The 26,230-nt window shown below is 40.1% G+C and overlaps 1 protein-coding gene across 3 annotated transcripts; it reads left to right on the top strand.

Annotated features, from left to right (window-relative positions):
• Window positions 1-562: 562 nt before the first annotated feature.
• On the top strand, window positions 563-24,414 carry LOC311126981 (class I histocompatibility antigen, F10 alpha chain-like). Of its 3 annotated transcripts, none has more exons than XR_014613075.1 (8): window positions 563-845; window positions 5,936-6,202; window positions 20,699-20,977; window positions 21,408-21,707; window positions 21,941-22,052; window positions 22,693-22,772; window positions 22,895-24,286; window positions 24,345-24,414. XR_014613075.1 is itself a non-coding variant. In XM_084158710.1 (8 exons), exons 1-7 carry the CDS (start codon window positions 788-790, stop codon window positions 22,740-22,742), a joined length of 1,080 nt encoding a protein of 359 aa, XP_084014836.1. In that variant the 5' UTR covers window positions 687-787; the 3' UTR covers window positions 22,743-22,772; window positions 22,895-24,414. The 3 variants fall into 3 exon arrangements, 1 of the variants encoding a protein (XP_084014836.1); XM_084158710.1 differs by adding an exon at window positions 22,394-22,411 and having other exon boundaries at window positions 687-845; window positions 21,941-22,048; window positions 22,895-24,414; XR_014613076.1 differs by having other exon boundaries at window positions 672-845; window positions 22,895-24,414.
• Window positions 24,415-26,230: the final 1,816 nt, after the last annotated feature.

Here is a 26,230-nt window from a genome sequence, read left to right as displayed (position 1 = left end):
CAACTGGCTTACCTGGTTAAATAAAGGTGAATTTTTTTTTTTTATACATGATCTCAGTGTAACAGAGAGATACAGCACTAACAGAACAGAGATGAAGAAGAGCCTCAAGCTCTAGTGCTGATGACTAACTGACCATGAGAACTGATCTGCATCACTCTCTAGAGACTCCATTTCAAGGGGCATGTGAGGTCATGTTAAAAGTTGACATAAATCTTTGATGTCCTATATGCACTGGAATATCGATGATTGCATAATTTAAGTCAAATTATTAATTAAAGTATACTGTGTAATCAAAAAGATCTGCTATGAGAAATGAATGTTTAATATATAGTCAATGAAAAAGAAGAAAGAAAAAATGTGTACGTTTTTCATTCATAGACCTTTAGTTTCTCACTATATTTGAACCTGAACAAACTCTCTGGAGACATACGTTATCTTGAGCTGCAATAAACCATCAAAGTTAGTAGTGAAAATATCTAGACCCCCAGTCCCAGGCCCAATGAGAGCACTATTTTGGTCCTAATGGTTGACTGACAACACACACCTTACTTTCAGTTTCGTAAGTGAACCTTTGCTGCTTAGTTCCAACCGGATTCTAATGATGCTTGAGCTGGCTAAATTATCATTGGCTCAAAAAACGATATACAAGCGCGTTATAAATTGGTGCGAAAGATCGTCACCATAATTGTGTCTTACCGCTGAAGTGAGTGGCGGTGTTAGAGAGAACCTTCATATAAAGATACAGTTATTGGAGACAAAATATACTTCGGAATTGATTAACGTCAACATGAAGGGATTTATCTTGCTGGCGCTGGGAATAGGCCTTCTTCATACAGCATCTGCTGGTCAGTATACATTTATTTTAGATTTTACAAAAATATATATTTTTCCGTTTATGTAGGTAATGTATTTAAGGCCTAGCGTTATGCTTAAATTCATTATACGGGATTTTGGCAATGAAGTCCTTTATCTACTTCCTCAGAGCCAGATGAACTCGTAGATATCATTTTTATGTCTGCATGCAGTTTGAAGGAAGTTGCTAACTAGCGTTAGCCCAATGACTGGAAGTCTATGGCAACAGATAGTCATTGCGCTAACGCTAGTTAGCATTGGCTCGCAAAACTACCTCTAACTTCATTCGTACTGGATGTAGAGACATACTACAGCCTAGGTCTATGTTCTTTATTCCGAGAAAAAATGATTATTAATGGATTTATGCAATATGGTCATTATAAATTATATATATATATACATGTATATTTCTTTAGGAGTTTTGGAATATTCAAAATCACTGTTGGGTCTGCCACCAAAATACTTTTTGTTTCACTATGTGCATTTTTGTTGAATAGTGTTGAATTTAGTTGTGCATAGCTATATGTTTTTGTAGTCATACTATAATGCACTGGAAAGTAACGTTACACGCCTGAAGATGTGCTGTCCATTAAGTTACAAGACTCTCCCTGTCCTGTCTAGTAATACCTCGATGTAACAGTTCCACACCTAACTGATCAGATGATAAGTGGGTTGGTAATAGAGAAAGTGTTCACTTGAATGAAATCACGTTTTATATTAAGTCGTAATAAGCATATGAGGGGTACATCATGGCTTGGGAATGTGTACTGTAATTCCAATCTTTTTAAGTTGCAGTATGTTCCGTTTCAGTTCCAATCTTTTTGTGATGAAGGTGAAGATGCAGGATATTATGAATGTACATCAATTTGGCCTGTAAGGAAAAAAAGTTTGGCATGTTATTTTGCAGTATCATCCTCAAGGTGGCAGTATAATACCAGAAACAAAGTTTCTCTACTCTGTTATAGAAGTAACCATCCCTTTGCCTATCAATACAAATTGTATTTGTCACATGCGCAGAATACAACAGGTGTAGACTTTACCGTGAAATGCTTACTTACGAGCCCTTTCCCAACGATGCAGAGTTAGATTAAAATTAAAATAAGACAAGTTAGGTAAGAACATATTAAATAATAACACAAGAGGAATAAAATACACAAGAATGAGTCTATATACAGAGAGTACCAGTACCATATCAATGTACAGAGAGGTACGAGGTAGTTGAGGTAGATATGTACATGAAGGCAGGGTAAAGTGACCAGGCATCAGGATAGATAGTAGAGTAAGAAAAAAGAAAAGAGTAGCAGCCGCATATATGATGAGCATGAAAGTGTGTGTTTGTGTTTTAGTTTTATATTGTAGTTTATTTGAAAACTTTTCAAATACTCAAGGTAGTCAAATATAGTTTATTTACTTTAAACTAAAAGGCAACTATTTTCTTTGATATTCAAATATGGGTCTCAGAAAAACAAATAATATTTGATAGTATTTTGAATACCTCTCAGAAAACCTTTTGAATATACGCAAGTTCTTTGAAAACCAAAACATATATTTATTTGATGGCTGACAAATATTTGATGAAGAACCAAAAAACTACAACAGTTAGTTGAATTAGTCAAAATATATCATCATAAGCACATGGTTTCGAGGGCTCTTGTATATGGATTTTAATATAGCCTATAGCCTAGAATTAATTACATGAGGGACATGGAATCACCTCAACATTAGAGTAGGCCACTTTTACAGCTTCAAAATGACTAACAAATATATTTTCATAATGAGTGAGACATAAGGTTATACAGTAACAGTTGACATCAAGTTCTTATACATGTGTAGTAACTTTGATTAATAGCAACATTGTTGTTAGATGGGACTTTGGAAATTGCTTTATAATTGCATAATAATGGAGTTATTACATAAGTGGAATAAGGAACAGTCACTATTCCTCTTGTGTACAGAACTTACAAACACTCTCAGCTCACTGCTATGCAATTAAAATGCAATTACCAAAGTATTATTTAACAACATGCTAATAAAATGTTGCTCCAAATGTAATTTAGTTTTATTGCACAGACATAAGAATGTTCAGCGTTACTGAGAATGCTAACAGTATCAAAATATTGCTATTAGGCTAAGTGTCGAAAGGAAATTAATATCCAAAAACAGCTTTCTTGAATCAGCTACAGCCAAGGTAGGTGAAAAATCATGTTAGTATGTATTTTGAGTAACTATCACTTTAAAGATGGTATAGTGTGTGTTTGAACCAAGAACACTTGCCCTCAGATGGACATAGGTGTTTGAAGTTGTTTTTGCTAAGTATCCAACTTGCTGTTTGCAATGTTTGCACATGGCTTTGAATTACTCGGCAGTATTTTCAGGTATCATTAAATTAATTGCAGCTTTCAACCTTTTCAGTGGCATGTTGAAAGAGTCATACAGTAGTTGAGTGTTACAACTCATTTATACTTATCTGTACAAAATATAATTGGTTAATTGGTTTGACTTGATTATGTACATCTGGGGCAATGGACATTCAAGAGGATGGACATTTACAAAATGTTCAGATTGAAATGTAGATCAATTATGACTGTCAGATAGAGTGGAGTAGTATAGGAGATTGTGTGTGGTCTATTCATTCTATTTATATCTTTAACATGCAGTTCCAGATACAGCCCTGTCATTAGTTGAAGAGATTCCCTAAAAACCTGCCACTTTGAGAACTTAAACAGCAGGTTAGGAGAATTAACGTAGCAGGTTAGGAGAATTAGGTTAAGGTTAGGAAAAGGGTTAGGGAAAATGCTCTCCTAACCTGTTACGAAAAGTCACTTGTATCAAAGTGGCGTGTTTTTAGGGAGTCCTATTAGTTGAAGGCAGCCAATCCAATAGTTTCAGAAAATAAGGATCTGTATTCAAATATTTTGTAGAAGAAGTTGCTTTCTCAGATCTGTATTCCAATAGTTTTCAAAAGTAGTCACATTCTGAGATCTGTATTCAAATAGTTTTCAAAAGTAGTCTTTTTTTCTATTCTTTTTTTTTAGCTTTCCACAAAGCATGGTTAAAACCATAGTGATTCCTGGTCTGGTATGTGTGTGTGTGTGTGTGTTATGTGTATGCGTATGTAGTGAATGTGTGTGGGTTTGTGTGAGAGTGTAAGTGAGTGTGTCAGTAGTCTTGTGAGTGTGCATAGAGTCAGTGCAAAATAGGGTCAATGCAGATAGTCCGGGTAAGCATTTTATTAACTATTTAGCAGTCTTATGGCTTGGGAATAGAAGCTCTCTTGGAGCCTGCTGGTCAAAGACCCGATGCTCCGGTACTGAGACATCGCCTGATATAGAGGTCCTGGATGGCAGGGAGCTTGGCCCCAGTGATGTACTGAGTCATCGCCTGATATAGAGGTCCTGGATGGCAGGGAGCTTGGTCCCAGTGATGTACTGAGACATCGCCTGATATAGAGGTCCTGGATGGCAGGGAGCTTGGTCCCAGTGATGTACTGAGACATCGCCTGATATAGAGGTCCTGGATGGCAGGGAGCTTGGCCCCAGTGATGTACTGAGACATCGCCTGATATAGAGGTCCTGGATGGCAGGGAGCTTGGCCCCAGTGATGTACTGAGACATCGCCTGATGTAGAGGTCCTGGATGGCAGGGAGCTTGGCCCCAGTGATGTACTGAGTCATCGCCTGAAATAGAGGTCCTGGATGGCAGGGAGCTTGGCCCTAGTGATGTACTGAGACATCGCCTGATATAGAGGTCCTGGATGGCAGGGAGCTTGGCCCCAGTGATGTACTGAGACATCGCCTGATATAGATGTCCTGGATGGCAGGGAGCTTGGCCCCAGTGATGTACTGAGACATCGCCTGATATAGATGTCCTGGATGGCAGGGAGCTTGGCCCCAGTGATGTACTGATGATCAGCCTTTCAAAGCACTTCATGATTACAAATGTGAGCGCTACGGGATGATAGTAATTTAGACATGTTACCTTGGAGTTCTTGGGAACAGGGACAATGGTGGTCAGCTTGAAACATGTTGGGATTACATACTGGGACAAGGAGAGGTTGAAAATTATTGTGAAGACACTTGCCAGCTGGTCTGCGCGTGCTCTGAGAATGTGCCCTGGTATTCGTCTGGCCTAGCGGCCTTGCGAGTGTTAACCTGATTAAAAGTCTTACTCACATAGACCTATAGCTTGCTCACTGACAACATTAGGGTGCTACTGACATATTCAGAAAATAAGCTAAACAGTCAATTCTGCCACCTTTGAGAAACAGAATTGACCATTTACCTTCCTCTCTGAATATGATGTCAGCATCACCCCACGGTAATGTGAACATTGACAGGTTTTGCCCCTGGACTACAAAAATCAAGAAAATGTAAATATGTGTTTTTGCAGTTTTCTCCCCTTAATTAAATATAATCCTCTTATAGACTGTCATAAAAGTATATTTTGATGCCATATTACCTTTAGTTAAGTCTGTGCTGATTCAAATAGTATAAATCACTTGGTAGTTCCTATCGGGATGAATACAGTATAAGGTCAAATGTAAAGGTGCTCAAAAAATAGTGTCATCTTATCTATTAGTCATAGTGCTCTTGGGCTTGAGTTATTATCAGTGTACTTCTCTGACACATTCACTTCAAACATTAACACATGCTGTACATTTGGAAGGGATATCATGCTTTCATTGTATATCACAGGTAATGAATCCACAGAAATATCACATTGTTCCATTTCAGAATACTTTTCTTAAAATTCAGTGTCTCCATCTATATATCAGACACTGATTCCAGATAATTATCTTGATAAAACGTTCTTGGTTCTCCATGTCTGATACACAAAATGTGTAATATCTAGGGGTTACATGCTGTCATAGCAACTTTCCTTATAAATGTCATCCTGCAGTATAACAAAAACACCTATTTTGGTAAAAAGTAAAAGTGTTCAAAGTAATATTTAATAAACAACCAGTGTGGAGGAAACTAAAAAGTGAATACAGAGAAAATGTAAACCTCTGTTTAGCTTATATGATTTTGAAAAACAATTGTCTGTTCAGAATTCAACATTAACATTGACTTTTTTTCCTCTAGTGACTCACTCCCTGAAGTATTTCTACACCGCATCATCTGAAGTTCCCAACTTCCCAGAGTTTGTGGGTGTGGGGATGGTGGATGGTGTTCAGATGGATCACTATGACAGCAACAGCCAGAGAGCGGTGCCCAAACAGGACTGGATGAACAGGGCAACAGAAACACTGCCACAGTACTGGGAGAGCGTGACAGGGTCTTACATGGGTGCCCAGCAGGCTTTCAAAGCCAACATCGATATTGCAAAGCAGCGTTTTAACCAAAGTGGAGGTAAGTCCTTCATCTTTACTTCATCTGATCAGTTGCACTTGTGTTTGTGCTTCTAAACTATCAAAACAGGCACTTCCTTATTCTAGGAGACAAGAATTACACAGGATTAGAGAAGTGATAAAGTTACAGATGTAGAATATCAGGGATGTACAGATCTGCTCCTCCCGTCCTGTTTCTGTTTCCTTCAAACACTTAGTTAGCACACAGCATCATTAGCTGATATCAGTATTAGAAAGCATCTAGCATGGACTCCTTTGTTTCTTACTGTATGGATGGTCCTAGTTCTTGCTCCTGGACACCAGCAAAGCATTCCATTTATAACTACTGTGTACTGTTTTAAGTGTGTGAAGGACAGATGACTATGACCATACCACTACTGTAAATGGCATCAAACTATAAGCTCTTTATGCATGTATGGCATTGGTAAGGTCACTCTCCAATTACCTGAATGGCAGGTTGGTGAATGGAAGATCTCTATGTGATCTCTCCTTGAGATACTTGTGTAAGTTTAATTTATCAGTCATTACCTCACTGAGTCCCGCTAGTCTGGTCTGTGGGGCTTTCATGCTGTGTGTGTGTATATTATTATCCACACTGTCCAGCAGTGTGCTCCCCCTCTGTCCCCCACAGTAGATCTATAGTCTCATCAGCCTCCCTGAGTGTCTCTCTGATCTGATGGGACAGTAGAGAGAAGCAGAGGAGCAGAACATGATGATGATGATGGTGATGGTGATGATGATGGATGATGTGTGTTTGGTCTTCTCTGCTCTAATGGACCAAAGCTCCCAGTGACTCCCTGTGGGTTCTGCTGCTGGAGCTGATCAGGCCTCTCAGGGGAACTCTCTACTAGGGCTGACACCATTTAGTCGACTGGTCGATTGTTTGGTCGCTAGGCTGTTGGTCGACCGTGATTTCTTTAGTGGAGCAGTAGCAAATTGTTTATTTTTTACACGGTGCATACACCACCTGTCTGATTGGCTCCTGTCTCAGTAGACTAATCCATTGGGGGATGGCACAGTCCATCAAAGACATGCTACTGAAATTGTTTCTATTATCTAATAACAATGGTGCAACACTAATAAAAATAATATTATTTTATAACAAATGCGCTTTCTCCCGCGTTGGATAGTGGTCGCTGTCCGCGGCTCTGAAAGGTAATCTACAATGTGACGTTGAATTGGCGCCTTTCCCTATATGTTGCTATGTGCATAAAAGCGAAGTTAACCAGCATATTGGTGTTGAGAACAATGTGGCGGAGGCAGCAGAGAAGTAAGGAGATGAGAAAACAGCCCTTGCCTTAATTGTCAGAAACAAAGTGAGGAGAGAGGAAACCCCAACTTAATTAGGTCTATAATCAACAGCTTAACTGTTAAAGGTTCCTGGCTTTATAATGCATCAATATATCTATATAAATAAGACAGATCCTGCTTTTGTTGCCTGTTTGAGTGTTTGTTTAATAGCCTACTGATTCCAAGCCTCGCGTAACTGCAACATGTCGGATAAAGCAATTTCACAAATTCGTCTGTTTTTAATATTTGCTCTGCTGTAATAAAGGCTTTACTATGTTCTATTGTTGGACCAGACTCTGGTATTACTTATAATGTATTTAGTGTTGTTTACACTGTTCCAAACGGGCAGAAATATGATATTGTAATCTAACAGCACCTGTTTGTCACACAATATGTACGCAGCTCTCGCTCCTATACACTCCTTTTTCTTGATCTCCTTCTTATTGGTATTATTAAAGTTATTATTATGATCATCATTATAATAATAAATAATGTCATTATCATTAGTAGGCTTTGTATAGTAGTAGCCTTGTATAACCAGCATTGAGCTGTAGACCTAAGAGCACGTCCTGTTTATTCTTAATACCGTAACTTACTTAGGCCTATATTTCAATATATAGGCTACTGTATCAATCAATCAATCAGTCGTTCATGTCATCACACAGACGAGTCATTCATGCTTTGAAATGCAATCAAGCGTTTTAGTTTTCAAACGAAATAACAAAGGGAGCCTTGAATAATTAGCCTAAACAATAAATAAACTGCAATCCATGAATGCATGCAGCTGTTTTTAGTCTTTGCTATTGTAGTGGCGATTCCATATGAACAGCCACTGGCACAGGAGAGCGCTGTCCATAACACGTCCACAAGAATTAGCTTTCCCAAACATTACTCTTTTTGGGTGAAGTTCCCATTTATTGCGCATATAAAATAGAAATAGCTCCAATACACATATTCCTATAGAAAAGGTGCAGAGAGATGCATTCTATAAGCTGTATCTGTGATACAGTAAGAACTGTATGCCCTCTCCTCTCACCTGTGCTAACCCTTCCTGGTCACCTGTGCTAACCCTTCCTGGTCACCTGTGCTAACCCTTCCTGGTCACCTGTGCTAACCCTTCCTGGTCACCTGTGCTAGCGATATACACACACACTAGGTGTGGGCGATATGAAAAAAAATTAATATCACAATATTTTCCACTGTCCAGACGATAACGATATAATATCACGATATACTGTAAAAGAAAAATGTTTTAACATTTTATGAGCCCTTAAGTAATAAATGACTAAATATTGCTTTTAACCTTATAGAAACATAAAGGGGGCATTGCACATTTTTTACATTATTATTTGTTTTAGTTCTGTGGTAAACCTGTGCAAACATAAACAAAGGTATATGAGTTAAATAAATATGCAGTAACATTTTATAAAAATATATTTAAAGTAGTCAGGATGAAAACTTTTTCCTGCCAAATATAAGAACTGCAGTCTTTTTTCAGCATAACACTGGTCATTATCAATTCAAGTTGTAAACCTTTTCAAATGAACTTCAAGCATTAACCAGACAGTCTGTATGTTTCTCAGTTCAGCATGTAACAATTCACTGCCTCCCTCTTCACAAGTTCCGTGCCAGGAACACCAGTCTATTGACAGTTTCTGGCTTCAAAGTTGCCCTGTGGCATGTGGCCACATTGCCCCCCCAGTGCTAAATGCTCTCTCAGAGGGCGAACTTGTGGCAGGGATGCATAAGTATTTCTTTGTCAGACAACTCAATTGTGGGAAGTTGGATGCGTGAACTCGCCACCACTCCAAAGGATCAGCCTCACTGTCTGCTGCCATCATCAGAGTGTAGCTGTCCAGCTCTTGCTCGGTGACCTGTCTCTGGGTTCTTAAGGCAGGTGCACTACTGGTTTTCTTAAAGAAGCTCCCAAGGCTCTTCTTGGACTTCTTTGCTGATTGTGGAGCAGTGGCAGCTTCTTTCTCTCTCTCACTCTGGTCCTCTTCAAAAGAGAAGTCTCCCACGGCTGTGTTCCCTACCAGGAGGGCTTCTGTCTCGGAGGCAGCTCTCACCTTCACATCCACCAGCTTCTCAGTGGTCATGTAGGTGGTCTTGAACCTTGGGTCCAGAAAGGTAGCCATGGTGAGCAGCTCATCTGTTTCAGGGTCGGTGTATTTGTCATTCAGGTAATTGAGGTCCCTCATCTTAATCTCTCCGGTCAGTTTGGCTTCGCCCTCATTTGATTTCAGAACCTCCGTCTTGAACAAATGGAGGACCGGCTTCAGATAGGACACACTCACGTATGTCTCTCCTGACAGGGCATCTGTGGAATCCTGGAGGGGCTTAAGTGCTGCCGTGATAGATTCAAAGACCTCAATGTCTTGCCAGGAGGGTGCAAGGTGACGTGTTTTTTTGTCTGCTGCCAGGACTTGTGTGATGGCCTTTTCCTGCTCCAGGACTCTTTCCATCATCTGCAGTCGAGATCCCCACCTTGTCGGGGATTCCGTGATGAGCTTGTGGAGGGGCAGGCTCAGTTTATCCTATGCACTTGTCAGGGCCTTCTGCTTCTTCCAACTATAGGAAAATGTGCTGACCACTTTCTTGCACACTCCTGTGGCCCGGGAAACTCGAGGTTCGTTTTGGACACTCCTCTCTGCAAAATAAAAAGGTGAAAAATAATTACATATGAATCACAATTATTCAATAGAAATAACATAGCATCTGCTGTAATTACAACAATTTACAGCATGGACACTGGACATGATTACAAATGTAATCCATCTATAGCTTTACAAACAACTGTTGTGATTAAGAGAGCTATGTTGCTTTAGAAAACGGGATCATTTATTGGGTAGGCTATTATTGAAAGAGAGAGGATAGATTAATATATTGAAACCATAGGCTAATGTATCAATTATAAATAAAAGCAATGTAATCCATGTAATGTTTGGATATTGCACACATTTACAAATTAAAATATTCTAGATTTGCATAGCTGTATATATCCGGCTTAACGTATAAGAAGGATCAGGCAGTGTAGTCAGGTCTAACTTTAAACAGAGGAGATGAGGAATACAATAGTTATTCTGCATTTTAAGTTGCGGTTTTTAAGTGAGGTTATTTTTCTACCTAGCTCTGTGTGTTTTGGACGTTGAAACTTACCAATAGCAATGTGTAGCCTGTGTCGAAACACCCTTGTCTTGTCCATTTGTTCAGCTCCAATGCTTTGACCATGTTCGATCCGCTGTCGGTAGTCATACATACTTGACGCGACTCTTTCAAGCCCCAGGATGAAAGTGCCTCCCTCAGCCCAGATGCAATTATTTCTCTGGTGTGGTCATCTGGGAAATAAGAGATCTGAAGGCATTTGCTTTGCAGCTTCCAGTTGTCGTCAATGAAATGAATCGTGAGGCTAATGTATGGCTCTGTGGTCTGGCTTGACCATAAGTCGGCAGTGGTAGAGAAGAATGCAGCGTTACGGATTTCGTTGGCAACTCTGTCCCGACATTCTGTGTATAGTTCTGGCAGACATGTTTTGCTGAAGTATTTACGGCTCGGGATCTCGTATCTTGGGTCTAGAGTTCGAATCAACTTTCTGAAACCGTCTTTCTCCACAGTTTGAATTGGTTCCATGTCTTTCGCTATGTGATACGTAATTGCACTCGTTATCTCATTCCACTTCTTGCTCTTCTTGTCATAGGGAGTACCACTAACGAATGATGCCTTGAGTGACAGCTGAGTGCGGGTCTGGCTTGAAGATGTCTTGTGACTTGCTCCGCTGCTCTGGGGGTTTGTTGCACGCATTCTGGTAGATTCTTCATATTCGCGCACATGCAGGGTTTTCAGGTGGTGAAAAAGATTGCTGGTGTTTCCACCTTTAGCTAGCACAATGCGTCAACACAAATTACACAGTACTGTTTGCCTTTGGCTAGCACAATGCGTCAACACAAATTACACAGTACTGTTTGCCTTTGGCTAGCACAATGCGTCAACACAACCTACACAGTACTGTTTGCCTTTGGCTGGCACAATGCGTCTCCACAACCTACACAGTACTGTTTGCCTTTGGCTAGCACAATGCGTCAACACAAATTACACAGTACTGTTTGTTGGTCGAGGTTGGATATCTTAAAGCCAAACCAGTTCCAAACGACAGAGGAGGCCCCCTTTTTTTCGAACCAATTCTTCCTCGTCCTGTAACGTGTGTAACTTCCATGCTTCTAGTTTTTTTCTTTGCTAAAAAAAGGCTATGTTTCTAGTAAAGTAAACAATTTGAACTAGCCCAATAGGCTGTATCACTCGACAGACATTTTGAACGAAAACCCCCCCGCCTTATTTCATACATTAATTTATAATGATATGCACAATATGGCAAAATCCATATCATGGCACAACGTCATACCGGTATTCACATTCATACCGGTATACCGCCCACCCCTAACACACACACACTTGACCAGTGACCCATGACCCCAACATATAGTGCCCTCTAGTGTACAAAACAAGTTAAAATGACCCTTGACAGACAACATACACACAACACATAAACAGGCTATAACGGCTCCTACACACCCGCCCCTAATTGTTCTCTGACTTAGGCAAGAAAGAATTATACAAATGCAAAAAAAGGAGCCAACAATGTATGTGTGTATGTGTCTTCTTGGAGGGATGATCTTTAGGGCCAGAGGTTGCTAGCTCTTAGCCCCAGCTCAGCCTATAACAAGGTGAGTTCTGTTGTAGCTTGATGGGTCGTCCAAGGCAGCATCCTGTAGCACCCAGTGTGCCGTTCCTGCCTGTGTCTCGTGTAAATGGGGTGGGCAGTAACAGCAGGGCAGCCAATCTGTCCTGGGTTGTCACCACCTTCTCCTAAGGGACGGCCAGACCCACACCAATCGGGTCCCAGCGGTGTGGGGTCCATCTCCAACACTGTCGTCATCAGCAGGGGCGATGGCCTGTGGAGCATCGCTGCCAATCAGCAACTCCACGCCGGCCCCAATATGACCCTGCTGTACATAGTCAGACAGACCGTGTTTCATACAGTCCACAATTTGAGTCTTTTTTCATTATTTCCATATATATATATACATCTGTCAATTTCTTAAATGTTCTGTGAATATCTTCAGTAAACATTTTATCAGAGCAGTTGTTCTGGGAGAGAACGTTGTTCTCCTCTTCCTTTACAATCCATCTTCATCTCACGCAGCCCATTCACCAGAATGTTTATTCAATAACAGGACGCCACTCTTTGCCTTTTCTCCAATGCTAAGATAATACAGAGGTCAATACTCTGTTCTAATGTTTAAAATGAAGCATCAACATATTGGATAGCATTTCCCTATGAAACACAGACTCCAATTCCTATTCCACAATGCTACAATTTACAAAACAGTGTTCAACTTGCATCGAGCGGCACAAGAGTGAAGGGCACATACCAATGTCCTTTGATGATCAATGGCGCGGGAGATTTTGCTCCTGGATTCTTCTCGTTTCGTCGGGAAATGTTTGCCACAATCCTTGTTCGTTGTCATGGGCATAGCACGAGTGATTCCAATAATCCGACATGCTGCATGCAAAGATCCATTAGTCCAATTTCCAACGAGAGTTAAGTTCTTACTTTTGTAGTGGCGATTTCCTATGAACAGTCACTGGCACAGGAGAGAGCTGTCCATAACACATCTACAAGAATCAGCTTTCCCAAACATTACTCTTTTTGGGTGAAGTTCCCATTCATAGGGATGACCCCATTTAGTCGACTGGTCGATTGTTTGGTCGATAGGCTGTTGGTCGACCGAGATTACTTTAGTGGAGCAGTAGCAAATTGTTTGTTATTTCACGGTGCACACACCACCTGTCTGATTGGCTCCTGTCTCAGTAGACTAATCCATTGGGGGATGGCACAGTCCATCAAAGACATGCTACTGAAATTGTATATGTTTCTATTATCTAAGAATAATGGTGCAACACTAATAAATATAGTATTGTTTTATATAGTATTGTTTTATAACAAATGCGCTTTCTCCTGCGTTGGATAGCGGTCGCTGTCCGCGGTTCTGAAACGTAATCTTCAGTGCACTGTTGAATTGGCGCCTTTCCCTATATGTTGCTATGTGCATAATAGTGAAGTTAACCAGCATATTGGTGTTGAGAACAATCTGGTGGAGGCAGCAGAGAAATAAGGAGATCTGGGGATCACACACACGTATAGCTCCAGTAGGCTGACATTATTGAGAGATAATCTTCCTCATGTTAGTCTCTCCATCTCTCTCTCCTGTTGTTCCTGACTGAACAGAGGATCCTCTCTCACTTCCTCTATTTATCTCTGACATCATCACTAGAGGAGAGTCTTCATTTATCAACAGTGTTTAATTCATTGACACACCTCACTGAAAACTACAGTCTTCTACCACATCCATTTGTTAGAGTAACACTACTGTACTGAACACAATGTGTATCTTCAACACAGTAGATAGAACCAAGCCAACATCAGCTGGTGTAGAATAGATCCACACTCTCTGAGTCTCCTCATCAACTCTCTCTGTCTCTGTGGTGAAGGTGTGACGTCATCATCACACTGTAGAGGTCTGAGCTGATCTCTCTGTTTTATTCCAGTCTGGTTGAACAACTAATACATGATGATGGAGATCCCACTGGCAGACGGAATCTGGAGGACAGATGGAGCCGCTGATTTACTGTGTGTGTGTGTGTGTGTGTGCGTGTGTGTGAATGCGTGTGTGTGTGTTATCCATAGGGCCCAGCTGTGTGCTCCCCCTACAGTGGTTCCTCATTTAAAAGTTGCATCATACTGCAACACAGCTTGCAGGATGCTGGGGTATGGTACAGCATGTTACAGTACATGACATCATAGTATTTTACTGTCAGCCATTGTTGCCGTTAATGCTCTTTGAAACCACCAGCGGGCATCTTTGAGGGCGTCTTTATGAAGCTTGCTTACTTTCCCAAATAATCCTACAGAGGTCCATGCAGGCCAGACGTTTTGATTTCTATACCCTATCTGAAAGAGCATAACAACTTAATGAATTTCCTTGACATGAAGCAACCATAGCCTCAGCTACTATAGCACAGAGAAATACATCTTTAAAACATGCTATTCTGTTATTTTGAAATAAACTGTCTTAGTATCATGTTTTGTCTTTTATGATATTTATCTTAATGTAGGCCTATTGCTAGAGTGTAAAATACACATATTTGGGTCAATTCAGGGACAGGTGGGTTGAAGGTTTTTATTGAAATGACATGGAGCTGTAGGACTAAGAGTCCTGTTTACTGCAGCTGTCTTAACCGAACGTACCTATTGGCCTAAAGGCCTACTTCAATATATATCAATCAATCATTCATGGATTTGTGCATGTCATCACCCCAGACAGCACACATACATCTCGCCGACGTCTGCCTGATGTATACATGATACATGGGGCTGATGTAGTATGGAGAGCGTTTGCACATTGGCAAGATGTCGCCGAGACGTCGGCATTAGATCGCATTTGGCCTTCAGCCGCTGTTTGGATGATGCATGTCAAAGCTGCTAAATTATACTGGCAATAATAAAAAACATTATGAAATACATTTTAGTAATTTAACCAACAGTAGTGAGTGCATACATTTTCATACTTGTCCCCCATGGGAATCGAACACACAACCCTGGCGTTGCAAGCACCATGCTCTACCAACTGAGCTACATGGGACTATACCAGACTTTTAGTGATTTTGTTTGTTGGTAAAATGAAGAGAGAAGATTCAAGTTAATGTCCAGTTCATTAGGCTATTGCCATACCATCAAGTTCTTAAAAGAACTCCAGCACAGAGAAGATAAATAAATATACTGCAACATGTCAGCTAAAGCAATTGAATTTAGGAATTAATGGCTGTACTAAAGACTTTAAAACCTTTTTTTGTTAGAACAGACTACATGGGATTGATTATAATTTGTTTGTAAATGATTATTGTATTTGTTGTGTTTACACTGTTCGAAATGGTCAGGAAAAAGATGAATCACATACTGTAATAAGCAGGCAGAGCTAGCTCCTCCTACCTTCCTTGATCTCCTTCTTCATGTCATTATCATTAGTATGCAAACATCCATTAAACATCCATTAATACAATTAAAGTCCCTACAAATAAAAATAAACTTGGCAAGAGTCTATTGTCCTGCTAATAGTCCATCATGGGTGGATGGATTGTTGCCTCTGCCTGTTGGAGGTGGAGTCCCAGAGCCACAGGTGAGCCTGGCATGGATTGTGACTATCTCGTTCCTCGTCCCCTTCAACGCGTCATTCTCCGCCTGACTCTCCACCAATGCCGCCTGGCTCTGGACCAATGCATCAGCTGTCGCCCGTACATTATGAATTACAAGTGACTCCTTCACACAAATGCTGCGTACAGAAACACATTTTAAGAATCTAGCAAAACTCACCTCTTTCTTGGGAACCATGCGTTTTTTCGGTGCGGCCCGTTGTCCGGCCCTTTGTCAACTGATCTCCACAAATGGAGTGCACAGTTATCTATTTTATTACACAGTATGCCTACACATTGATAGGCTATGGATGTATGTATTTATTTATTTTTTAAGAAAATGCACTGAAACCAAAATACCTTTAGGTTTGGTGATCCTCTCAGCTCCGGCTCATTTTCAAGTCCTCTGGTGGTTACAGTCCTAACCCTGGAACGGGTAGCACCATAGAAAGAAGCTGGCTTGCTGAAAACTATGTCCATTCTGTCTGTTCTCTTTAGTCGCAATGAAACAATTCTGAGATAAACAGATCATTTTTGAATGGAGTACTGGAAAGGTGTGACTCCAGGTTACAATAGGCCATCAGTATACAGCAGATCTCCCACTGCCCTCACTTTGATTATGCAGTAGCACATACTGTAGCACCATCACCAGGATCTCTATTCAGTTAAGTGAGCGGATTAGGGCTTTCAGGAGGAACGGAAAATCTACTGGAGATATTTCAAAAATACTATTAGACTTGGGGATTACGGTCACGGACAGTGCTATTCGCAAACACTCTCGTCAGATGCCTGTGTTACACAGTCCAGTTACAGCTTCTTCTGACAAAGTAGAAAGGAAAAAATACGTCTTTTTTTGAGTGTCCGCGCGGGACAGAGGAAGAGCAATTCTTACACTATTGTTCTAAATTCAATCACTCTCTTCTTCTTCATCCTCATCATTCAGTTCTTTCAAATTCAATTGTAATACATTTAGTCACTCCCGTTCAACAACTCCAAATCGCTTTTGCACGTGCTCCAAAGGGAGAACTTCAAATAACATGATATACGTTAATTAAATAATCGAAAGGAAAAATGTGATTATTTATTAGCCTAGTGGATATAAGTATTTTAGGCATATCATGTGAATTAGGCCTCATGTAAAATCATTGTCAAAAGCGCAAGAGATACTGTTGCATGACAAACAGGTGCTGTTAGATTACAATATAATGTATCTGCCAGTTTGGAACAGTGTAAACAATACTAAATAATGTAGAAGTAATACCAGAGAGTCTGTTCTAATGGAAAATAACATCGTAAAGACTTTAATACAGCATAGCAAGGTTTAAAAACAGCCGGATTTGTGGAATTGCTTTATCCGACATGTTGCAGTTGCATGAGGCTTAGTGATCACAGAATCAGTAGGATATTAAACAAACACTCAAATAGGCAGCAGAGGCAGGAACAGAAGCATAGGGCTGAGTGACTCACTCATTCCTGGCTTTCGTTCAAAATAAGTTATTTTATAATGCAGAGTTAAAGACACATTCTTTCTGATTGTCTTTAGCATGCAGTCTCTCTCCTCTCGCTACAGCTCATTTCCTTTCAATCATTATTTTTGTTAGGGCAAATCTGATCTGTGATATTGAGTTAGAAATGTATAACTTTAGAGTACTTAAGCCTTGAATACATTGCAAGTTTGCCATTTTTTGGCCATAAGGCCACACTTTACAATAGGACTTAACTATCATGACAGCATCTATCTGTAGTCTAAACTGTGGCACAAATTGGGTGATTTTTCACAGCTAGCCAAACTATTACACTATCCTTTTGGAAATGAATGGAGGTGTGAATTTTTCAGTCAGTCTCTCCTATCACGCTAGAGTCCTGCATCAGGCAAAAACAATCTGGTGCCAGGTGTTCCCGGTGTTGAGAGAGAACTTGGGTAAATACAATGGCGCAATTATGACATGTGGACTGACTATTTTTGAAAAATAGGATACTTGTGCCTTACAGGCCATTACATAAACCAAGAGTGGATGTTATCCACCACGGAGTCGGATAATGCAGCTCAAAACTTCAGATAACATAAGGCCAGCTATTGTGAAAGAATACTTGTACTTGTGGATCTTGTTGATTTCCTCTATCGCTTCAAGAGGCCTACTGTCCAAGTTATTGTTGGAGTATATTTATTTGTTGTCTAATATTAGAAGGCTCTTTGAAGCGATTTAAGTTGTCAATGTGCCGCATTGCATTGTGAAAAAAATTATATCTCGTTCTTAATTCATGGCATGGTTTCTTTTTAGGCAAATGTTGAATAGACATGCAGACAAATTAATTAATGCAGGAAAAGAGGAATATTAGCCTACTGTCTGTAGTCATAAAAACAATTAGGCTAAATAAATTGATGTTATTTTGTTGGGTAACTGATCAGCTCTCGGAAGTCATTAAGAGGCGGCTTCTATCTTCAATATAATCATTCATTCAGAAGGTTAAACCCATAGGTCTTAGACCTGTGGTAAATTAAATTAGATTACCAGGTTCATTTTTCATCAGGTTATAATAATCCATGCCTTCTGGGAATGTTAGAAAATCAAAAAGTTATGGGTAGAGTTAGAAATGTGGCTGTCAGAAGTATTACAATGGAAATTAACTTTTAATCCGTCTGTCTGCATATTTCAAGGGTGCAGTGAGATACCCAATGGGTTGGACGATACTTTTCTCGTCAATCATCTTGAAAAATCGTATACTTAAAAACTGAAAATCATGTCAACCTTGAAATGCTTTATTATCCAAATGTTGAAAGTGCGTGGGCGACAGAGAGAAACAAAATGGTGCTGTTTGAGACCATGTGGCAGAGACTGATGCGTTCATTTACATTCTTCATTGTAACCACAATGTCACAAATAATTGAACACACACAACATGAGCAGATTAACTTGGTCAAAACATTTCTTTATTAAAGACGATCAGAAAGAATGTTGGTACTTATTTATTTTGATCCAAAGCCACGAATGAGTGAGTCACTCAGCTTTATGCTGACAAATATAGCTTTATGCTGAAAGATAGCCTACTAAATAGGCCAAGCCTAAACAAATATATTAAATTGCCTAAATAAAGTAGTACATTTCATAAATACAGGAAGTAGCTGAGGTCTTGAAAATATGGGCAACCTTTTCCCCTCCCTGTCCTCGCTGGACTCTTTCATTCAGTTTCTTCTTCACATCAGCAAAGAAGGACTCCATGTTTCAGAAACTCTATATAGAGGGGCTATCAGCCTGTTTGTTATTTAGAATTCTTACATTCTGTTTCTCGAGGGAGAGAAACCAAAAGCATAATCAGCGTTCTAAACTCCCCCTTGTGATAGTGTGGCGGAATGACGCAATTTACCACAATCTGCCACCATCTACCACAAGAGCATAAGCTCAAAACCTTTAATTGAGGAACCACTGTATGTCTCCCACAGTAGATCTGTAGTCTCCTCAGCCTCCCTGAGTGTCTCTCTGATCTGATGGGACAGGAGAGAGAAGCAGAGGAGCAGAACATGATGATGATGATGGTGATGATGATGATGATGATGTGGGTTTGGTCTTCTCTGCTCTAATGGACCAAAGCTCCCAGTGACTCCCTGTGGGTTCTGCTGCTGGAGCTGATCAGGCCTCTCAGGGGAACTCTCTACACACTCACACACACTCACCTGTCACCCTCAGGATCTGGGGATCACACACACACACACACACACACGTATAGCTCCAGTAGACTGACATTATTGAGAGATAATGAAAGAGAGAGACCCTGCTCTACGTATTTTACTGGTTGTGACTCACTGACTCCGCCCCCGGTTAGAGGGGAATAAAGCAGCTCAGGAGTTAACACACACAGGACCTTTATTCACACACAGCAGAAGATGAACATGGGGATGAAATGTGGGAAAGGTAGATTAATGGTAGTTGTTCTGTAACGGACAGAAACAGAGGTAATGAATACACACATACCCAATGAGTACACCAGGGCACAAAGGCACAGATACAGAATCTTACAGAATATAGCAGTAATGACTGTATAGATTGCATACGCCACCTGCAGAGTATTACACCACACAGTAAACTCAGAGGGGCAACATGCAATAGACAATAGTAGTAACTAACTATGAAGAACAATATACACGTCACACAACTCACTTTGGGCACGCACCCCATCCCACAAGTCCAGAGATATGAGTGAGTGGAGTTGTTGATGGGCAGAGACAGAGATGTTGCTCTCAGCCACTGCTTGTGGGAGACTGCAAGTGTTGTGTGACCTGCAGCGTCAAGAGGATAGGCAGATGTCCAGCCCCCTAGTAACCTCCCTAGCAACCTATCAGGGCACAGGTCATTCAGGTCAGAGAGAGTTTGAGAGGCAGGTTTATGGTACCATCTAGACTCTCAGGCTCCGGTCCTGGGGGATGGGGAGTGGAGTGTGCAGCTCAAGGTTGTGAGGTGCTGATAACCATCACTGGCGGGGAATTTGTAACAGATAATCTTCTTCATGTTAGCCTCTCCATCTCTCTCTCCTGTTGTTCCTGACTGAACAGAGGATCCTCTCTCACTTCCTCTATTTATCTCTGACATCATCACTAGAGGACAGTATTCATTTATCAACAGTGTTTTATTCATTGACACACCTCACTGAAAACTACAGTCTTCTACAACATTCATTTGTTAGAGTAACACTACTGTACTGAACACAATGTGTATCTTCAACACAGTAGATAGAACCAAGCCAACATCAGCTGGTGTAGAATAGATCCACTCTCTGAGTCTCCTCATCAACTCTCTCTGTCTCTGTGGTGAAGGTGTGACGTCATCATCACACTGTAGAGGTCTGAGCTGATCTCTCTGTTTTATTCCGGTCTGGTTGAACAACTAATACATGATGATAGAGATCCCACTGGCAGACTGAAACAGATAGAGTTCATCATTCTCTCTCTTTCTCTTTCTCTCAGGTGTGCACATTTTTCAGAGGATGTACGGCTGTGAGTGGGATGATGAGACTGGAGTCACAGAGGGGTTTGAGCAGTTTGGATATGATGGAGAGGATTTCATAGCATTGGACCTGAACACATTGACATGGATCGCTCCAACACCACAGGCACTTATCACCAAACACAAGTGGGACAGTGACAAGGCTTTCAATGAGCAGGAGAAACACTACTACACCCAGGAGTGCATGGAGTGGCTGAAGAAGTATCTGGACTATGGGAAGAGCACTCTGAAGAGGACAGGTACATAGACACTCTATATGACGTAGTAGATCCATTAAAACAGCAGTGATGATGTGATATTGCACTAAGGGATATCAAGGAATGTAGCTCAGTTGGTAGAGCATGGCGTTTGCAACGCTAGGGTTGTGGGTTTGATTCCCACGGGGGGTCAGTATGAAAAAAATTAATAATAATGTATGCACTCACTAACTGTAAGTCGCTCTGGATAAGAGCGTCTGCTAAATGACTAAAATGTAAATGTAAATTTTACAATGCGTTGTATTGAAGTCACATGACATTGTTATTTTTCTCTCTTCTATCATGCTCTGTCATTTTCTCTCCCAACTCTTTCTCTGTGTCTGTCTATTCCTACAATATGCACTCTCTCTTTCCTTCCATCCCCTTCTATTTACTTCTCAACCTCCTCTCAACCCCCACCCTCTCTCTCCAGTCCTTCCCTCAGTGTCTCTGCTCCAGAAGACCCCCTCCTCTCGAGTGACCTGCCACGCTACAGGTTTCTACTCCAGTGGAGTCATGGTGTTCTGGCAGAAAGACGGACAAGATCAGCATGAAGATGTGGAGCATGGAGAAATCCTCCAAAACGATGACGGAACCTTCCAGAAAAGCTCCCACCTGACAGTAACGCCTGAGGAGTGGAAGAACAACAAGTATCAGTGTGTCGTTCAGGTCACTGGTATCAAGGACGACGTTATCAAGGTTCTGACTGAGGCTGAGATCAAGACCAACTGGGGTAAGAGGGAGAGATTCAAATACACACTATACTCAACCCTCCTGCTCAATGTGCCCAACATTCCTCATTTCTAAGTTCAGTCATCTGCTCAGTAACACTACCTTTCTGACTTTATGTTCTCCTTGACCTCCTGAACTTTTATTGACATTGACAGGGATGCTGCTTAGAGTTCATTTTTGACTAAATGTACCATCTAGTACTATTGTCTGAATGCTCTGTTCTGATGATTACAGAAGACCCAACCATCAACTTTGTCCCCATCATTGGAGGGGTGGTAGCTCTCCTCCTGGTCATCGCTGTTGTTGTTGGGGTCGTCATTTGGAAGAAGAAGAGCAAGAAAGGTGAGTGAGGAGAGAAAGACCTCTCTATATTCATATGTAGGCTACACTGTCATCTTAGATATTATCAGCAGTGTTTTAGTTAGTAGTTTAGAAGTAGTAGTCAAGTCATAGTACTGGTTTACAATCATGTGTTGTAGTTAGTGATGGTAGAAGTATGTTTGATTTAATCATATTCACGTAAATAAAGAGTAATGTTGTCACTTACTGTATATGTGATGTCTGCAGTAGGATATGCAGTAGAAATACAGGATTCAGAATACTCTCAAACTGATGTTCTCTTGTAATATTCCACCAAACCAAGCTTTCAGAGTCAATAGTAACTTCACTTTCATCTCTGTGTTTCAGGCTTTGTTCAGACCAGCAGTAAGTGCCAACCTTCATGTTGTTCTCTATTCTGAAAAGATTACTGTTTTTTTTGTGTTGGACTGTATGATATCCATTTTAGAGTGTGGCGGTGTCTCTTTTCATTGAAACTTCTGATGCTGGTTCAAACTTAGATGTCAATTGATGTAGCGACTTAGTTAATATGGAAGGCTGCAATTACTGTGAACCATGCATTAGGAACTTGTGAATTAACCTGAACTCATTGATTATATTTCAATCAGTCTTTTTTTTCTAACATTGGGGTTTCATTTCTGTTTTAGCTTCCGACACTGACTCTGACAACTCTGGGAAAGGTGCCCAGAAGATTTGAGAGACCTCTCTGCACTTCTGTAACATCAGAGTAAGTCACTTAAGGTGTCCTCATATTAATGCGCAAACTGATACAATAACCACACTGGTACACAGTCTTACTGTCTATAGTGTGTTTATGTGCGTGTAACCTCTCTCTCTTATGTGTTTTAGGAAGGAGCTGAAGAGGACAGGCAAAATGGAAACAACAAACGTTGAACTTCTCAAGAACATAACACACGTAGTATACTTACACACACATCAGTCTCACACACACCTGTCTCTTACACACACACACACACACCACAGGAGGTTGGTGCCACCTTAATTGAGGAGAGCAGGCTTGTGGTAATGGCTTGAGTGGAATGGTACCAAATACATCAAACACATGGTTTCCATGTGTTTAATGCCATTCGATTTTCTCAGTTCCGGCCATTATTATGAGCTGTCCTCCCCTCAGCAGCCTCCTGTGACACATACACTATAAACACAGATCTGTATATCAACAAAAAACTCTGCTGTCAAAAATATTATTTGGTGATTTTCATTTTAACAGTTTTACTTTAATTGAATCTATGGTTTGGCTTTTTAAAAGTTGTGCTGTAATTTTGTTTAATTATATAATGTAATATTGCCACTGTGTGAGGTTATCTCATTCTTATAGGTATATTAGAATCAATGGAACACCATGAAAGTGTCTTTCTGGAAAGGGTTAGATTGTTGTGAGATGCTAAATTAAGATTTTAACTTAGATTATTCTACAAATAAAACTTAAATTAGCTTGATTTTCCCTTAAGTGAAGCCATCAAAACAACCACATTTAAAAGATATTGCTGTAAACTGGAAAAACATAACTATTTTGTTTCAATGTGTAGTGTAGCTGAACATATGTGTAGGTTTTAGTGGTATAACATACAGTAATTGTTATGTTATAACTTTGCTCACACTTTAACTTGTTTAATTGCATGGCCATAAACCAGACAAGGCCTATCCACATGTTCCATTTGTACATTTTTCTCTTTAACTGAAAGTGGCTTTATTGTTCTAGTTTTTTAGCTTTTATGATACTTTGATTTCTGATATTTTTTGGCTAGTAGGTTCTGTAGAAATAAGTTGGTGATGGGGCAAGTTGAACAATTATTTTATTGCAAGTGTTTGTGCTTTGTACATTATGGACGCTCTACACATAGATCAATGATCTACCAAATCTAATGCAAGTCCAGAAAACAGGATAGTAAATGTGATCCATTTAAGAGATACATAATCAACCAGCCAAACAAGACAAATTAGAGACCAAATTCATGCATTCTGTAATAATGTTCTTACACTTTTCAATAAAGTCCACAAAATTTGAATGAAAGTGTCATACTGAGTCTTCTAATAATGTTTGCAGGAAGATATTATGTTCTAAACAGCAAATGATCTGAAGTGAAACAATATCATTTTGTATATGGGCTTAAGAAGAAGTAATATATATTTTGATGACCTGTATGAAAGGTGATGGGTGGCAGGTCGGCTGGTGGTTAAGAGTGTTGGGCCAGTAGCCTACTAGGTAAAAATCTGTCTGTGCCCTTGAGCAAGGCACTTAACCCGTATTGCTCCTGTAAATTGCTCTGGTTAACAGCGTCTGATGACTAAAATGTCAAATGTAAATGTTTGAATAAAATGCTTCTTAAAAAGGGGGATAATCTCTACACTGTTTATTTTGTCATTATCATATGATGCAGATTAGGATAAATCACTGCTAGTTTTCATTCTCTTCTAATCAGGGACTGAGTCAGACCTGGAAAACCAGGTGAGTGAACCAATGAATCAATGACATTTATTGATCAATAAACAGCCAGGCAGAAAAACTGAAGCAGTACATCGGCCTTCTAGGGCTGAAATGAATAATGCTATAAAAACCTCTTGCACAGAATCCTGCCTGGCAACATGACATCGACGTTGGGTTCCTTTTTAAATAGGCTACTGTTGATACTAAATACTTTTATGGAAGGTGTTGTTATAAGGGATGCAATAATTTTTTTATAATAACCCACTGGGACCTATACTATACTCCCCATGTAACTACTGCACACAATATTCATATCCACAGTGACTCATTTATCAAGCTGAGAAAGTTAACATAATATGGGAGGCTACTTCAGGTTGTATGGCAAATTAATTTAAGCTCCTTATTAGACCTTGTCACAGTAAAACGTCCTCTGATAGCACAAACATTGTGTTTGTAGAATTTAATTTGTACAATTAACTACAAAACTAGGGTGTAACTTTATTGTATGGTGCCAAAATATACATGGGTCCTGGGTCAACAATTATGCTGTAAACAGTGCTTAACTTAGGCAGGAGCTCACTGGAGCTGAGTACAAGCACCTCAAATGTTCTACTGCTTGAGCTCCTGTTCCTCTTATATTAAATAAGAATTTTATTCAAACATCTTTTATTAAAGGGCAACAAAATATCTAGAATGTTATTTATTCAAAAGCCTATTATATTGTTACAAAAGTGTTGTGGAATTCCTATACCTAAATGTAAACAGTATGTGGGGATCTATGCTCTTACAACTAGATGTGATGCCTAGCTTAGAAAGAATACATTAATGATTAAACATAATAGGTTTGTGCTGTACTGATATAGATTGTTTAACATAACAAGCTGTGATTAATGTGAGGAACCGTTAGGGGGTAGGCTGAGATAGACTTGTGACTCACACACACACACTGCCTCTTTGTTAAACTGCTCAAGGACATGTGTACTGCAACAGAAACAACTAACACATGGCAACAGTGAAGCGCCAAGGGGCTGGGACCAGCCTGTGCGCCATCGATAGGTTGGGTAAGTTTAAACCACACCCAGCCTCTACTCTGACAGGCCCAGCCTGGAGCAGGAACTATCTCTGTCAGAGTATTAAAGAAGAACCTTGGGTTGAAAAAGTTAGTTCTCTGACTGCCCTGCGTGGTGTTTCAGTGGGCCCGTATATACGAACATCATATTTACCATTCAAGTGTTTGCATTAATTAAAATACTAGTCTATTTTAGAAGATGTGTATTGACCTCTTTTTGTTCCTATACCAGATTCGAATTGACGCAACTTGACAAGTACCTGCATGCAAAATGAGTACCGGCACATTTCAGTCCAAGTGAAGCACTGACTGTAAACAACAAAGGGCATAAAGAAATAGGTCCTCATTTTGGGTGCTGTACTGTTTACATTTAGGTGTAGGAGTTCCACAATATTTTTGTAACAATATAATAGGCTTTTGAATAAATAACATTCTAGATATTTTGTTGACCTGTATGAAAGATGTTTGAATACAATGCTTATTAAAATAGTGGATAATCTCTGCACTATTTTGTCCTGAACATTATCATATGATACAGAGATTAGAATAAATAATGTTCTGTCTCTTCATTTGTCTGGAGGTCCACAGCACTGCTGCTTTTCCTGATTGCCTTCTAATTAGGGATTGATTCAGACCTGGAATGCCAGTTGAGTGAACTCTGGCCAAT

The sequence above is a fragment of the Coregonus lavaretus genome (genome assembly GCF_964263955.1).
Source record: "Coregonus lavaretus genome assembly, chromosome: 3".
Lineage (NCBI taxonomy): Eukaryota > Metazoa > Chordata > Actinopteri > Salmoniformes > Salmonidae > Coregonus > Coregonus lavaretus.
Note: the sequence above shows the minus strand (reverse complement) of the source record. Positions and strands in the feature narration are given on the sequence as shown.